The following is a 14,216-nucleotide window of genomic DNA, read 5'->3' as shown; positions in this document are numbered from 1 at the left end:
CACTTTGTTACAGATGCCAAATAACCTTTAAAATGAGAACGCCAGTCACTGAGCCGCATCCTGAAAATTACGAGCAGTTTCAGCCGTGGCTTGCCTCTGAGTCGGAAGGTCGTGGGTTCAAGCCCCACTCCAGAGACTTGAGCACAAATATCTAGGCTGACACTCCAGTGCAGTATTGAGGGAGGGCAGCACAGTCGGAGGTGCCGTCTTTCAGATGAGGGAGAAAACAGGGAACTACAGAACTAGTTAGCCTAACATCAGTAGTGGGGAAAATGCTAGAGTCTTCTAAAGGATGTGATAACAGGACACTTAGAAAATATCAATGGGATTAGGCAAAGTCAACATGGATTTATGAAAGGGAAATCATGTTTGACAAACCTACTGGAGTTTTTTGAGGATGTAACTGGTAGAATAGATAAGGGAGAACCAGTGGATGTGGTGTATTTGGATTTTCAGAAGGCCTCTGATGAAGTCCCACATAAGAAACATATATAGAAACATATAGAAGATAGGAGCAGGAGTAGGCCATTCGGCCCCTCGAGCCTGCTCCGCCATTCAATGAGATCATGGCTGATCATCCAAATTCAGCACCCTGTCCCCGCCTTCTCCCCATATCCCTTGAGCCTTAAGAAATATATCCAACTCCTTCTTGAATATATTTAATGAATTGGCCTCTACTGCCTTCTGTGGTAGAGAATTCCACAGGTTCACCACTCTCTGGGTGAAGAAATTCTTCCTCATCTCTGTCCTAAATGGCTTATCCCTTATCCTTAGACTGTGACCCCTGGTTCTGGACTCTCTGACCATCGGGAACATCCTTCCTGCATCTAATCTGTCTAGTCCCATTAGAATTTTATAAGTTTCAATGAGATCCCCTCTCATTCTTCTAAACTCCAGTGAGTACAAGCCCAATCGACCCAATCTCTCCTCATACATCATTCCTGCCATCCCAGGTATCAGCCTGGTGAATCTTCGCTGAACTCCTTCCATGGCAAGAACATCCTTCCTCAGATAAGGCGACCAAAACTGCACACAATACTCAAGGTGTGGTCTCATCAAGACCCTGTACAACTGCAGCAAGACATCCTTGTTCCTGTACTCAAACCCTCTCGCTACGAAGGCCAACATACCATTTGCCTTCTTAACCGCCTGCTGCACCTGCATGCTTACCTTCAGCGACTGGTGCACAAGGACACCCAGGTCTCGTTGCACTTCCCCTTCTCCCAATCTATTGCCGTTCAGATAATAATCTGCCTTCCTGTTTTTGCCACCAAAGTGGATAAACTCGCATTTATCCACATTATATTGCATCTGCCATGCTTCTGCCCAATCAACCAACCTGTCCAAATCATACTGGAGTTTCTCTGCATCCTCCTCACAGCACACACGCCAACCCAGCTTTGTGTCGTCTGCAAACTTGGAGACATTACATCTAGTTCCCTCGTCTAGATCATTAATATATATTGTGAATAGCTGGGGTCCTAGGACCGATCCCTGCGGTACCCCACTAGTCACTGCCTGCCACTCGGAAAAAGACCTGTTTATTCCAACTCTTTGCTTTCTGTCTGCCAACCACTTCTCTATCCAAGTCAGTACCTTGCCCCCAATCCCATGTGCCTTAACTTTACACGCTAATCTCTTATGCGGGACCTTATCGAAAGCCTTTTGAAAGTCCAAATACACCACATCCACTGGTTCTCCCTTATCTATTTTACCAGTTACATCCTCAAAAGATTCCAGTAGATTAGTCAAGCACGATTTACCTTTTGTAAATCCATGTTGACTTTGTCCAATCCTGTCACTGTTTTCCAAGTGCTCTGCTATTACATCTTTTATAATGGACTCTAGCATTTTCCCCACTACCGATGTCAGGCTTACCGGTCTGTAATTCCCCGTTTTCTCTCTACCACCTTTTTTTGAATAGTGGGGTAACATTAGCTACCCTCCAATCCATGAGTACTGTTCCAGAGTCTATCAAATTTTGGAAGATGACCAGCAATGCATCTACTATTTCTAGGGCCATTTCCTTAAGTACCCTAGGATGTAGATTATCAGGCCCATGGGATTTATCGGCCTTCAATCCCGTCAATTTCCCTAACACCATTTCCCTACAAATACTGATTTCTTTCAGTTCCTCCCTTTCATTAGACCCTATGTTCCCCGCCATCTCTGGGAGGTTATTTGTGTCCTCCTTTGTGAAGACAGAACCAAAGTATTTAATTAATTGGTTGCCATTTCTTTGTTCCCCATGATAAATTTCCCTGATTCTGACTGCAAGGGACCTACGCTTGACTTCACCAATCTTTTTCTCTTCACATATCTAGAAAAGCTTTTACAGTCAGGTTTTATGTTCCCTGCAAGCTTACTCTCATACTCTATTTCCCCCCTCTTAATTAATCCCTTTGTCCTCCTTTGTTGAATCCTAAACTGCTCCCAATCCTCAGGTTTACTACTTTTTCTGGCCAATTTATATGTCCTCTCCTTGGATCTTATGTTATCCCTAATTTCCCTTGTTAGCCACGGTTGATTCACCTTTTTTTAAGAGGTTAGTGTGCAAAATTAAAGCACATGGGATTGGGGGTAATATATTGGCATGGATTGAAAATTGGTTAACAGACAGGAAACAGAGAGTAGGAATAAATGAGTCTTTTTCGGGGTGGCAGGCGGTGACTAATGGGGTACCGCAGGGATCAGTGCTTGGGCCCCAGCTATTCACAATATATATCGATGATTTGGATGAGGGACCCAAGTGTAATATTTCCAAGTTTGCTGACGACACGAAACTAGGTGAGATTGTGAGTTGAGGAGGATGCAAAGAGGCTTCAAGGCGATTTAGACAAGTTGAGTGAGTGGGCAAATACATAGCAGATGCAGTATAACGTGGATAAATGTGAAGTTATCCACTTCGGTAGGAAAAACAGAAAGGTAGAGTATTATTTAAATGGTGCTAGATTGGGAAATGCTGATGCACAAAGGGACCTGGGTGTTCTTGTACACCAGTCACTGAAAGCAAACACGCAGGTGCAGCAAGCAGTTAGGAAGGCAAATGGTATGTTGGCCTTCATTGCAAGAGCATTTGAGTACAGGAGCAAGGATGTCTTACTACAGTTGTACAGGGCCTTGGTGAGACCTGGAGTACTGTGTGCAGTTTTTGTCTCCTTACCTAAGAAAGGATATACTTGCCATAGAGGGAGTGCAGCAAAGGTTCACCAGACTGATTCCTGGGATGGCAGGACTGTCGTATAAGGAGCGATTGGGTCGACTAGGCCTGTATTCACTAGAGTTTAGAAGAATGAGAGGGGATCTCATTGAAACGTATAAAATTCTGACAGGGCTAGACAGACTGGATGCTGGGAGGATGTTTCCCTTGGCTGGGGGGGTCTAGAACGAGGGATCACAGTTTCATGATACGGGATAGGACATTTAGGACTGAGATGAGGAGAAATTTCTTCACTTAGAGGGTGGTGAACCTGTAGAATTCTCTACCACAGAAGGCCGTGGAGGCCAAGTCACTGAATATATTTAAGAAGGAGATAGATTGCTAGACACAAAAGGCATCAAGGGGTATGGGGAGAGAGCAGGAATATGGTATTGAGATAGAGGATCAGCTATGATCATATTGAATGGTGGAGCAGGCTCGAAGGGCCAAATGGCCTACTCCTGCTCCTATTTTTCTATGAGACGTTAACCCGAGGCTCCGTCTGCTCTCTCAGGTGGACGTAAAAGATCCCACGGCACTATTTCGAAGAAGAGAAGGGGAGTTATCCCCGGTGTCCTGGCCAATATTTATCCCTCAACCAACATCACTAAAACAGATTATCTGGTCATCATCACATTGCTGTTTGTGGGAGCTTGCTGTGTGCAAATTAGCTGCCACGTTTCCTACACTACAACAGTGACTACACTTCAAAAGTACTTCATTGGCTGTAAAGCGCTTTGGGACGACGTGAGGTCGTGAAAGGTGCTATATAAACGCAAGTCTTTTAGCAGTCGCGACTTCCCTTGGATTGAGCTTAGCACTGTTGACGTAGCTACATCCTGCATTTGCCAATTTACAGCAATGGCCTTGCAAGGAACAGGCCAGCTCATCAATTGAACATCATAACCAGACTCCAGACCACGCCACAGGTGATCAGTTAGCTTTTAGAAAGATGTCGAGCCACATACAGGAATCCAGTTCAGCACCAGGTACAGTTAGATTAAAATCATACTTGCTTCAGGTCACAAGTTAAGTTGCCCATTTACCGAAGTGCCATAGGTCATACCTTAGTACCTGGAGTTCTCTGGTGAGGCCTGGCTCGGTTTTAGCTTCATCGGGGAAATGCTTAAGCACCTCAATCTGCAACAGAGAAGCAAAATGCAACATCAATCAAAATGGTCCTGCCTGTTACTTTTACATCTCTTCTGAATACAATGATATTAATGCAAATTAAGGCAACGGGAAGGCAGTATTTTGCTGACTTATTCTTTTCTGAAACATGAATAACTGATTTGCTGTTCGTGGATAGGAACCAGAACCCTGCCTACAGTAACTCAAAGGCTGCTCACAGTATTCCAGCGCACATTCACCTCTTCCCTACTGCCTTGCTTAATCCATATTCTCTGTACTGGATTCCATTCATTTTCAGGACAGCAAATTCCTGAACAAGTGGGATCTTTAAACCGAACATTTTCATTATTAATATTGATCCAAAATATTATACAGAGCACTCAGCTCCTTTAAGACTTTTAATATACTATACAGATACTCTATTCCTTGTGCACATTTCACTTTAACTCTTGCCTCTTGCATTGTTCCACGGAAGCTCAACGTAAACTTGAGGAACAGCACCTCATCTTCCGATTAGGCACTTTGCAGCCTTCCGGACTCAATATTGAGTTCAACAATTTCAGATCATAACCTCGGCCCCGATTACATTTTTACTTATATTTTTTTTCCACCCCTTTGTTTTGGATCTTCCCTCCCCCCCACCTTTCCTTTTTTTTCCTCTCTCCCACACGGCAGCTGTCTCCCATCCTGCCAGTACACTTCACACCTAATCTTACCGTCTTTTGTCTCCACTGTCCTATTACCATCTCGTCTGGTTTTGAATACCTCTTAATGTCTCTTTTACTTCTTTTGTTCTATCGCAGCCCTGCCTTCGATCTATTTTATTTCCTTTCCAGTTTGAAAAAGGGTTAGACCCGAAACGTCGACTCTAATTTCTCTCCACGGATGTTGCCTGGCCTGCTGAGTTTTTCCAGCATTTTCTGTTATTTCACTTTAACTCTTGTTTTGTTTCAGGATGACCACCTGGGTTGTCCCAAGCACGTTGCCCACCATTTTTGCAACTTGTTATGCTCCTGACAGCAATTGCCATTACAAGCTTGACAGCCGCACTGCTACAACTGAGCGAATCTACTGCAGCGTGTGGTTCCTTAGTCTTTTTTTTATTTGGGATCTTTATGCCTCAGATCACTGAGACGCACGGCAGCCTAAGGGGGGGCGGGTGGCGAGAAAGCAGACTCAGCTTGTGCTCAATGGAAATTTAATACCGTAAAATGTATGGGAAAACATTCGTCGTTATCAGACTTGCTCTGTAGTGGATTTAATTTTCAAAAATAGAAATGTGACAAAAACCAACAGGCCCACAGCTAAAGGTACCACAGCCTATTATGGGATAGATTTTCCAGCCAGCGCAGCTTGCGCATGAACATTTAACGCATTTGTACTAAAGTCCTCTCTGCACTTTTCTAGTACAGGTGCTAATCAATTTAAAATAAAATATTAAAAAAATTAATAACTTAAGATACTTTCACAATTTTTTGTAATTGTTTGTGTTTTTGTTAAGAGTGCGCTATGGTAGCACTCTCACCTCTGAGGCAGAGGTCACTTGTGACCCACTACAGACTGGAGCATATAATCTAGGCTGACATGTCAGTGAAGTACTGAGGGAGTGCTGCACCGTCAGGGGTGCCGTGTTTTGGATGAGCTGTTAAACCGAGGCCTTGTCGACTTGCTCAGATAGACGTAAAAGATCCCACGGCACTATTCAAAGAGGAGCAGAGGAGTTCTCCCGGTGCCTTGGCCAACATTTCTCCCTCAATTCAACACCAACAAAATTGGATTATCCAGTCATTCACTTGCTGTTCGTAGAACTTTGCTGTCACATTTGCCTACACAACAACAGTGAGAAACAGTGAGATCCACTGACTGTTTAGCTTATTGGGAAGGCCTGAAGATGTGATAAGGCACCATATAAGAGAAGGTTCATTGTTTCTTTATTTGTCCCCGGTGAACACTGGCATTAGACTAGTGCAGAGAGGAATTTAGTATCGGTAGGTTATGGTAGGGAATTGGATAAAGACTTGAAGGGGAGAAAATTGCAGGGCAGGGCAATAAGGAAAGAGCAGGGGAGTGGGAGTAATTGAACAGCTCTTTCAAAGAGCTGGCATAGGCACGATGGGCCAAATGGCCTCCTTCTGTATTGTAAGATTCTAAGCGTTCACACACTACCAGAACCAAAACCGTATGACGAGTCTTCTCTCACCTGTTCCTCCAGGTCTCCTATCTGTTTTGCCAATTTTTGCTCATTATCAGTCGATTCTCTCAGCAGCTGTCTAAGGTCGGTGAGGCTTTGATTCTTTTTTGTAATGTCTGTCTCCATCTCCTTTATTTTACTCTCATACATTCTTTAAAGCATGAAGGAATGAATTATTCATTGTCTTTGTAATAATGTAAGAGATCCCCAATTGCTACTAAAGTTGGCACGGTCGAAGTTTATCCTGTCAGTGTTATGCAGTTTACTTTTAAAAGATTTCATTGTTGTTAAAATGCACAACTCGTGTGAAATGTGTCAAAAATAAAACTGCATCATTTTTAACTGAAGTAACTGCTGGTAATTCTGAAGTAATCAATATAAATCACGTTGGGCTCGAAATTCCAGTCGGGCCATGGGCAGATCTGGGGCAGATCGCCTGCCCAGAGACAGGTAAAAGGGATGGAACCAGGTTTCCCTGGATTCCATCCCAGGTTTTTGCTTTAGCCATTTTTCAACGGAAGGTGGCTATGGATAGATCATCTGTCCAACCGCGTCAAGGGGATACGTCCGGGGCAGCTCCCAGATTACCCCAGGAATTCTACCCTTTTACGCCCTTTAAGAGGCCTCAGCAGAGAGTCCCACTCCAGGAGGGGGATGGGTTACCTTGCGCTCCCAGAGTTAAGGGTCCCGTTGGAGCTGAAGGCCCTTCACTGCCACTTGTACTTCAGCCCAAGAAGGGGCTTGGAGCTACCTAGTGCAACGGTTAAGGGAACTCCATCCTCTGGCAGGTGCCTTTGATGTGCCCTTACAGGCGTGGGCCGCCCGCCCCGAACATGCCAACGACCCCACCCCTGCAACCTGGGGTGAGGTCGACGTCCTGCCACTTAGACGGCCGTGGGTTCCACTCCAGCTCGCTTGCGCCGGTGGCGTAATCCCGTCGGAATTTCAACCCCGTTAAATCTATGTACAGGAACGAGATGTATAAATGTGAGGATCCTTGGGCTCCAATGTCCAGCTTCAGCTCATTTAAGTAAAAATCATTTCAAAGCAAAACCCATTGCTGTCTTCCCAGGTTAATGTGGTTGGTTTTCAGTCAGTAAGATCACTTGCTGCCAGTGGTGCTCTATATGGAAAGCTCTACTATTGCGGAAGCTGGGAAAAAGCCAGCAAAATCCACCCATTTGAGGTCAAATTCTCGGCCAATCTCCCCAATGAGGTATGACGTAAGAAAACTACTAGGCACTTGGTCTAAATATTAAACAAGGCTTTAATCAACTGTTTTTCAACATGGAGATCTAGTTGTGTCCTTTACTAGTTCCTGTTAAAGAATGGCTTGAGCAAGCTGGGCCCATGCCCGAGTATTTATACTCTCCCTGGACAGCGCCACCAGCAGGCCACCCAGTATTACTTCATAAGTTATTTCCACATGAATGACAAGATTCATGTCAGGGTAACTCTTTACTTCAGTTTAAAATGTAAATAAATATATATTCAGCCCTCATATATCATGTTTTGCAATGATTTTTAAAAAAAAACCACAATAATGCTTTGGACAGAATTGGTCCATTCCGCCGATCCCGCCAAACCTCCCATCAGTTTCCTTCTGATTCTAGAACTGATGGCCCTTTAGCTAATCAGAATTCAGCAATCCATTTAAGAAAAAACTTGCCATGGCTCTTTGATTTATTGCCTCCACTGGTTAATCCGTTCTACAATTCTCTTTCTAAAAATAAATGCTTACATTTTCTATTTTCTTTCAACACCCTCATCTTGAAACGTTGCTCCCTTTACCCAACAGAAGAACTTTACTCAATCCAAATTCTCCATCCCCCTGAAAACTGTAAAGACCTCTATTAGGCACCACCCTCACCCCCCCGGCCTCATCCCGCGTCTCCCCAGACACTGATCCCGTGTGGGCAATCTTCTCCATAACCCAGGTTTAAATGCGGTAAACACACAAGATCTACATTTCATATCACATTGACTGCCAACCATTTGTTGCTTTTTTCATTTTGCTGAACATTCTTGCATACAAAAAATGTTGGGCAGGAAAAGACCTACTGCTCCATCTGGACACTGTTCCAACGAAGCTCACCGTAAGCTCGAGGAACAGCACCCCATTTTTCGATTAGGCACTTTACAGCCTTCTGGACTCAACATCGAGTTCAACAATTTCAAACCATAACCTCTGTCCCTATTTTTTCACATTGACAGCTGTTGATGATTCTGCCATTCCCATTTACACCTCATCTAGACTCATCTCTTGTTTCTTAACTTGTCCCACTACCATCTCATTTTTGTCTTGCACCATCATCTCTTCTGTCTTTTAATCTCTCCTGCCTTCCATTGTATCACAGACCTTCCTTGTTGTTCTTTCCTCCCCTCTCCATTTCCCAGCCCCTGCACTTGCTTAAAATCTGTTACATCTCTAACTTTTTCCAGTTCTGACGAAAGGTCATCGACCTGAAACATTAACTCTGTTTCTCTCTCTACGATGCTGCCTGACCTGAGTATTTCCAGCATTTTCTGGTTTTTATTTCAAGATTTCCAGCATCCACAGTATTTTGCTTTTGTACTGGTCCATCTAGCCTGTCCCATGGAGTTGTGATGCCTTGTGCATCACGATACAGACACTCCCCAACCCAGCCATGTAATTTGCTGGGAGGTGCAAAAAAACCCAGATTGAAACCCAGGCCAATGCACAATAAGGTTAGCGTTTTGCCCCAGAACATCAATATCTTCCACTAGTGACTGATATTTCGATGTTGGCCTAGCAGGCTTCTGTGCTTTACATATCAGAGATTAAAGTGATACCTTGTCACTACAATGGACTTCCAACTTTTGCTGTCTGCGCCCTCAAGTTGTGGACCCCTACTCTCTGCAAAGCTTAATCGTTTACTGGTCTCTTCCAACTGCACGTTTAGCTTCTCGTTCATAATCTCCAGGTTTCTTTTAGCAATTCGCAGCTTTTCACCACAGTCAGCTTCCTGTCACAAAACAAATATTCAGCAAAAAAAAAACTCAACTCTATCTCCGTTCAGTACTGGGTCATCATAATTGAGTTATAATATTTTCAAGCTGGAAACGCTCAGCAAGTCGGGCAGCTTCTGCGGAGAGAGAAACAGAGTTAACGTTTCAGGTCGATGACCTTTCATCTGCTGCTCATCTCGAACATCTTCCAGTTCTGATGAAAAATCATCGACCTGAAACGTTAACTCCGTTTCTCTCTCCACAGATGTTGCCTGACCCGCTGAGCGTCTCCAGCTTTTTCTGTTTATATTTCAGATTTCCAGTATCCGCAGTATTTCGCTTTGGCTTTATTATCGAGTGCGAGTTTTGATTTGCGAGAATACAGTGTAAATGTACAATAATGGCACGGGGAAAGTATCTTCATTTGGACCCGGACGTAGAAAAGCACTCTCTCTCTCTCTCTCCACAGATGCTGCCTGACCGGTTGATTATTTCCAGCAATTGCTCTTTTTACTGTAGAAAAGTGCGCAGCAAGTCCCACTCTCCACTCCACTGGTGAGCGGAGTTGTGTTGAGAGGTGGGAGGCACTGAGCAGAGGGCTGCAGTGTCTTCCCCCAACAGGGTCAGGGAACATTGAAGAGAACGTTGCCTAGGTACGTTCGGTGGCATTTCCAGGCCATCCCCCACAATGACATTGTCAGCTTGGAATCGGGCCGTGTGCCAGCCTTCTGGGTTGAAGGCGAGACCGACGAAAGGAAAATGGATAAAGTGACACTTACCCGAGTAAAAACAAAGCTTACAGCAGAGGCGACGCTCGCGACTGACCTCGTGGCTTTACCTTTTTGAGCTCCTTTCGCAGTCGGTCATTTTCAGCTATGATTTTTTCCATGCCTTTGGTCTTGGACTCGTAGCGCAAGCTCAGCTGCCCGCCCGTCTGCAACTTCAGTTTCTCGAGTTCCGACTGAAACAAAGTAAGTCAATAGATTGTAGCTAGTTCTGACGAAAGGTCATCGACCAGAAACGGTAACTCTGTTTCTCTCTCCACAGATGCTGCCTGACCTGCTGAGTATTTCCAGCATTTTCTGTTTTTATTTCAGATTTCCAGCATCCACAGTATTTTGCTTTTGTGTTAGATTGTAGCTAGTACTTGACATGAATGTCTTGATTAGCTAGCAGTGTGAAACGTTAGTCTAGATCTTCCGACCTGCGCTATTGTAACACTGGCGTTAAAAGCATTGCAGAGCAGAAATTCTAGGTTATTCTTTATGAGAGGTGATATACACTGGACTGGGAGTTAGTGCGAGTAAACCTGGGATGGTTTATAGTTGCCACCAAGAACGCTATTTCAGTGTAAAACCCTTTGAGAACCTCGCCCAATGTGCTGAGTTCAGTATTGGTTTTATATTAGAAAATAAATGTAGGGTGATACCATGTCTCAATACAGATTAGATCGATCCCTCCATCACACGTACTGTGATATAAGAGTGTTGCTAAGAATGTGCTATCTGCAACTTTTGACATCACCCCTTTGGTACCTGGTCTTAAGCGCAGCCATAGCTATGATAGCTGTCTATCTCTTATTCTACATGATGTGGAGATGCCGGTGTTGGACTGGGGTGGACAAATGTAAGAAGTCACACAACACCAGGTTATAGTCCAACAGTTTTATTTGAAATCACAAGCTTTCGGAGCGCTGCTCCTTCGTCAGGTGAAGTGGAGAGATGCATAAAGACACAGCTTATATAGTCAGAGAATAATGCCAGATGATTACAGGTAATCTTTCTAACTGCCATTTATCACACCTCGGCAGAGATAATCACATCTCTCCACTTCACCTGACGAAGGAGCAGCGCTCCGAAAGCTTGTGATTTCAAATAAAACTGTTGGACTATAACCTGGTGTTGTGTGACTTCTTACATCTTATTCTACAAGTATTGTGTATTTTAAGATCTTGTAATGCTAACACAAACCTTAAGCTTTTCGTTTTCCATTTCAAGACAGGTTCGCTTCTCATTGGATACCACACCTGGAGCCTTCTTCAGCTCCTCATTCTCTCGCTGCACTCTCTCCACCACCTTCTTCATCAAGCCTATCGTTTTTTCTAATTCAGGCACCGTCTTGCCACTGCGTCCAGACTGCCAAACAATAAGTTAATATTTAATAACGGTCTACGTCAGCCCGCGACTGAGTTAAAAAAAGAAAACTTCTGTTAATAATTTAAGGAGTATCGAAGGCAAAAAAATAAATTTTGTCCCCGGAACTATCACCCACTGAACAAACACTTGTCCTTGAAACCGAGACAGATGCAGACTCACATTAGGCCAATGTTTACAACTTCTCAAGCTGCAATTAAACTAAATTCTCTCATTGCATAAAGGTTTTAATAAAGAACATTCACTTATATAGCGCCTTCTACTTCTTCAAGATGTCTCAAATTCAATTTTTTTGAAGCGTATTCACTGTTGCAATGTATGCAAACATGGCTGCCGATTTGTGCACAGGAAGATCCCAAACACAGCAATGAGCTAAATGACCAGTTAATCTGTTTACTTGAGATAAATATTGGCCAGGACGCCGGGAGAACTCCCCAGCTCATCTTTGAATAATGCCATGGGATCTTTTACATCATTCTGAAAGATGGCACCTTCGACAATGCAGCACTCCCTCTTTACTGCTCTAAGGTGTTAGCCTTGATTATGTACTCAAGCCCCATATGTTCCAGGTATGCAGTATTGTGAACCGGCCTATAATTTTGGTAAAGAGATAACAGTAAGTCTGTAGTTGCCCCAGGATCTGTTGTAAAAGTTTGTGCACAGTATATTTCACATGCCCAGAGACCCCTGTATAAAGCTTACAAATCCATTGAGAAACAATTTCAGTTTGAGAGATTGGGGAGGACCAGGGGACAGGAGTTTAAACTGTGTAAGAGTCGGGATAGACTGGATGTTGGGCGGTTCGTCGTTTCCCAGAGAGCAGCGAGCCTCTGGAATGTGTAGTCAGCTGGTGTGGTGGGTGTTGACTCTCTGTTCACCTTCGAGAGGGAGCTGGACCGGTTCCTGACTGGGGCAGAGATCGCATCATAGAGAAAGTAAGTGGATTAACAGATAACACTTGGTCCTTATGATCTCTTGGACCGGTTTTGATTGCATGAGGGAGTCAGAGAGGAATTTGCCAGAGCTCTTTTTTTCCTTTATTGGCCCTGGGTTTTTCTGTTAAAAAAGGCATACGGGATCCTTGGCTTTATTAATAGATGCATAGAGTACAAAACCAAGAAAGTTATGCTAAACCTTTATAAATTATTAGTTAGGCCTCAACTGGAGTATTGTGCCCAATTGATTCCTGTATTTCTTACTGTGAACATTTTGTGCTCACGTGTGGCTTACCTTTCACCGTGGTAAGTCCTTATTGGCCTGCTCGGGGCACCACACTTTAGGAAGGAGGTTAAGGCCTTGGAGAGGGTGAAGAGGAGATTTACTGGAATGGTACCAGGGATGTGGGACTTCAATTATGTGGAGAGACTAGAGAAGCTGGGGTTGTTCTTCTTAAAGCAGAGAAGGTTACGGTGAGATTTAATAGAGGTGTTCAAAGCTATGAGGGGTGTTGATAGAGTAGATAAGGTGAAATTGTTTCCACTGGCAGGAGGGTCAGTAACCAGAGGACACAGATTTAAGGTAATTGGCAAAAGAACAAGAGGGTTGATGAGGAGAATTTTTTTATGCAGCGAGTTATTATGATCTAGAATGTGCTGCCTGGAAGAGCGGTGGAAGCATAGAGTCATAACGGCACAGGAGGCCGCCATTCGGCCCATCGAGTCCGTGCCGGCTCTCTGTAGAGCAATCCAGTCAGTCCCATTCCCCCGCTCTATCCCCGTAGCCCTGCAAGTTTATTTCCCTCAAGTGCCTATCCAGTCTCCCCTTGAAAACAGTGAGGCCTAGAAATTCAGTTAGGGGCGCCCAGCTGGCTAGCGCCCAAAAGTTAGCGCTGGGCGCGGAGCCATTTGCGACCGTCAGATATTTGGCTTCTGCGCCCCAATCCGGAACCGGGCGCTATTCCAGGGTGTGCCCGCCTCCGCTTGGGGCGCTGAAACTGAATTTCAGCGCTCTTGGCGCCGCTGCGTCAGCCGCTGCGGAGCGGCAGGCTGCGGTACTGCAGGCCTCCTCCTTCTCTTAAGGGGGAGCTGCCTGCAACGGGGAGATCGCCGCTGGAGAGTGCCGGCAAATGAGCCCGGCACCTCGGAGAAGTGCCGGGTTCGCGGAAAGCAGCCGGCAATGCCGCGGGGGGGGGGGGGGGCGGGTGGAGGAGGCCGGGGAAGGAGGTGCGGGCAGGCGGCCGCCGAAAAAGCGGCCGGCCGCACCTCCACCTTAAAGCGCCCCACTAAGGCTAGAGTACGGCCCCGTTTTCTGGTCGCTGTTTGCGGCCGCTGCGGAAGAGGCGGCCGCAACTAAATATGGGGATCGGGCCGGTTTCGGGGCGGAACCGGGGCACTGCGCACACCGATGACGTCATCGGTGCCGGCGCAGCACTAACGGCTACCGCTGCCAATACCGCTGCGCTGAATATCAGCGCAAACTCATTTTTGGCGCAGAAGCCCTCTTTAGGCGGTAACTGGCCGCAAAGCTGGCAGCGCCTTAATGAATTTCTAGGCCTGAGTGTCTCCGCTTCCACCACTTCCGTTGGCAGCGAATTCCAGGTCATCACCACTCGCTGCGTAAAAAAGTTTTTTCT

At 45.2% G+C, this 14,216-nt stretch overlaps 1 protein-coding gene across 11 annotated transcripts in view; it reads right to left on the bottom strand.

Moving 5' to 3' along the window:
- Window positions 1–14,216, bottom strand: part of cep290 (centrosomal protein 290) — a 148,575-nt gene that overhangs the window by 7,359 nt on the left and 127,000 nt on the right. For 7 of the 11 annotated variants that reach the window (XM_086009500.1, XM_086009506.1, XM_086009502.1 and 4 more), the window contains 5 exons: window positions 11,462–11,626; window positions 10,330–10,452; window positions 9,336–9,508; window positions 6,531–6,672; window positions 4,266–4,339 (listed from right to left, as the gene is read on the bottom strand). In XM_086009500.1, coding sequence (XP_085865626.1) covers window positions 4,266–4,339; window positions 6,531–6,672; window positions 9,336–9,508; window positions 10,330–10,452; window positions 11,462–11,626 — 677 coding nt within the window. The remainder of the gene's footprint in view (window positions 1–4,265; window positions 4,340–6,530; window positions 6,673–9,335; window positions 9,509–10,329; window positions 10,453–11,461; window positions 11,627–14,216) is intronic. The other 4 variants (XR_015081455.1, XR_015081456.1, XM_086009504.1 and 1 more) reach the window with 4 other exon arrangements.

This window comes from Somniosus microcephalus, chromosome 16 (assembly GCF_052327205.1).
Source record: "Somniosus microcephalus isolate GS21.2 chromosome 16, FLI_Smic_1.0, whole genome shotgun sequence".
Taxonomy (NCBI): domain Eukaryota; kingdom Metazoa; phylum Chordata; class Chondrichthyes; order Squaliformes; family Somniosidae; genus Somniosus; species Somniosus microcephalus.
Note: the sequence above shows the minus strand (reverse complement) of the source record. Positions and strands in the feature narration are given on the sequence as shown.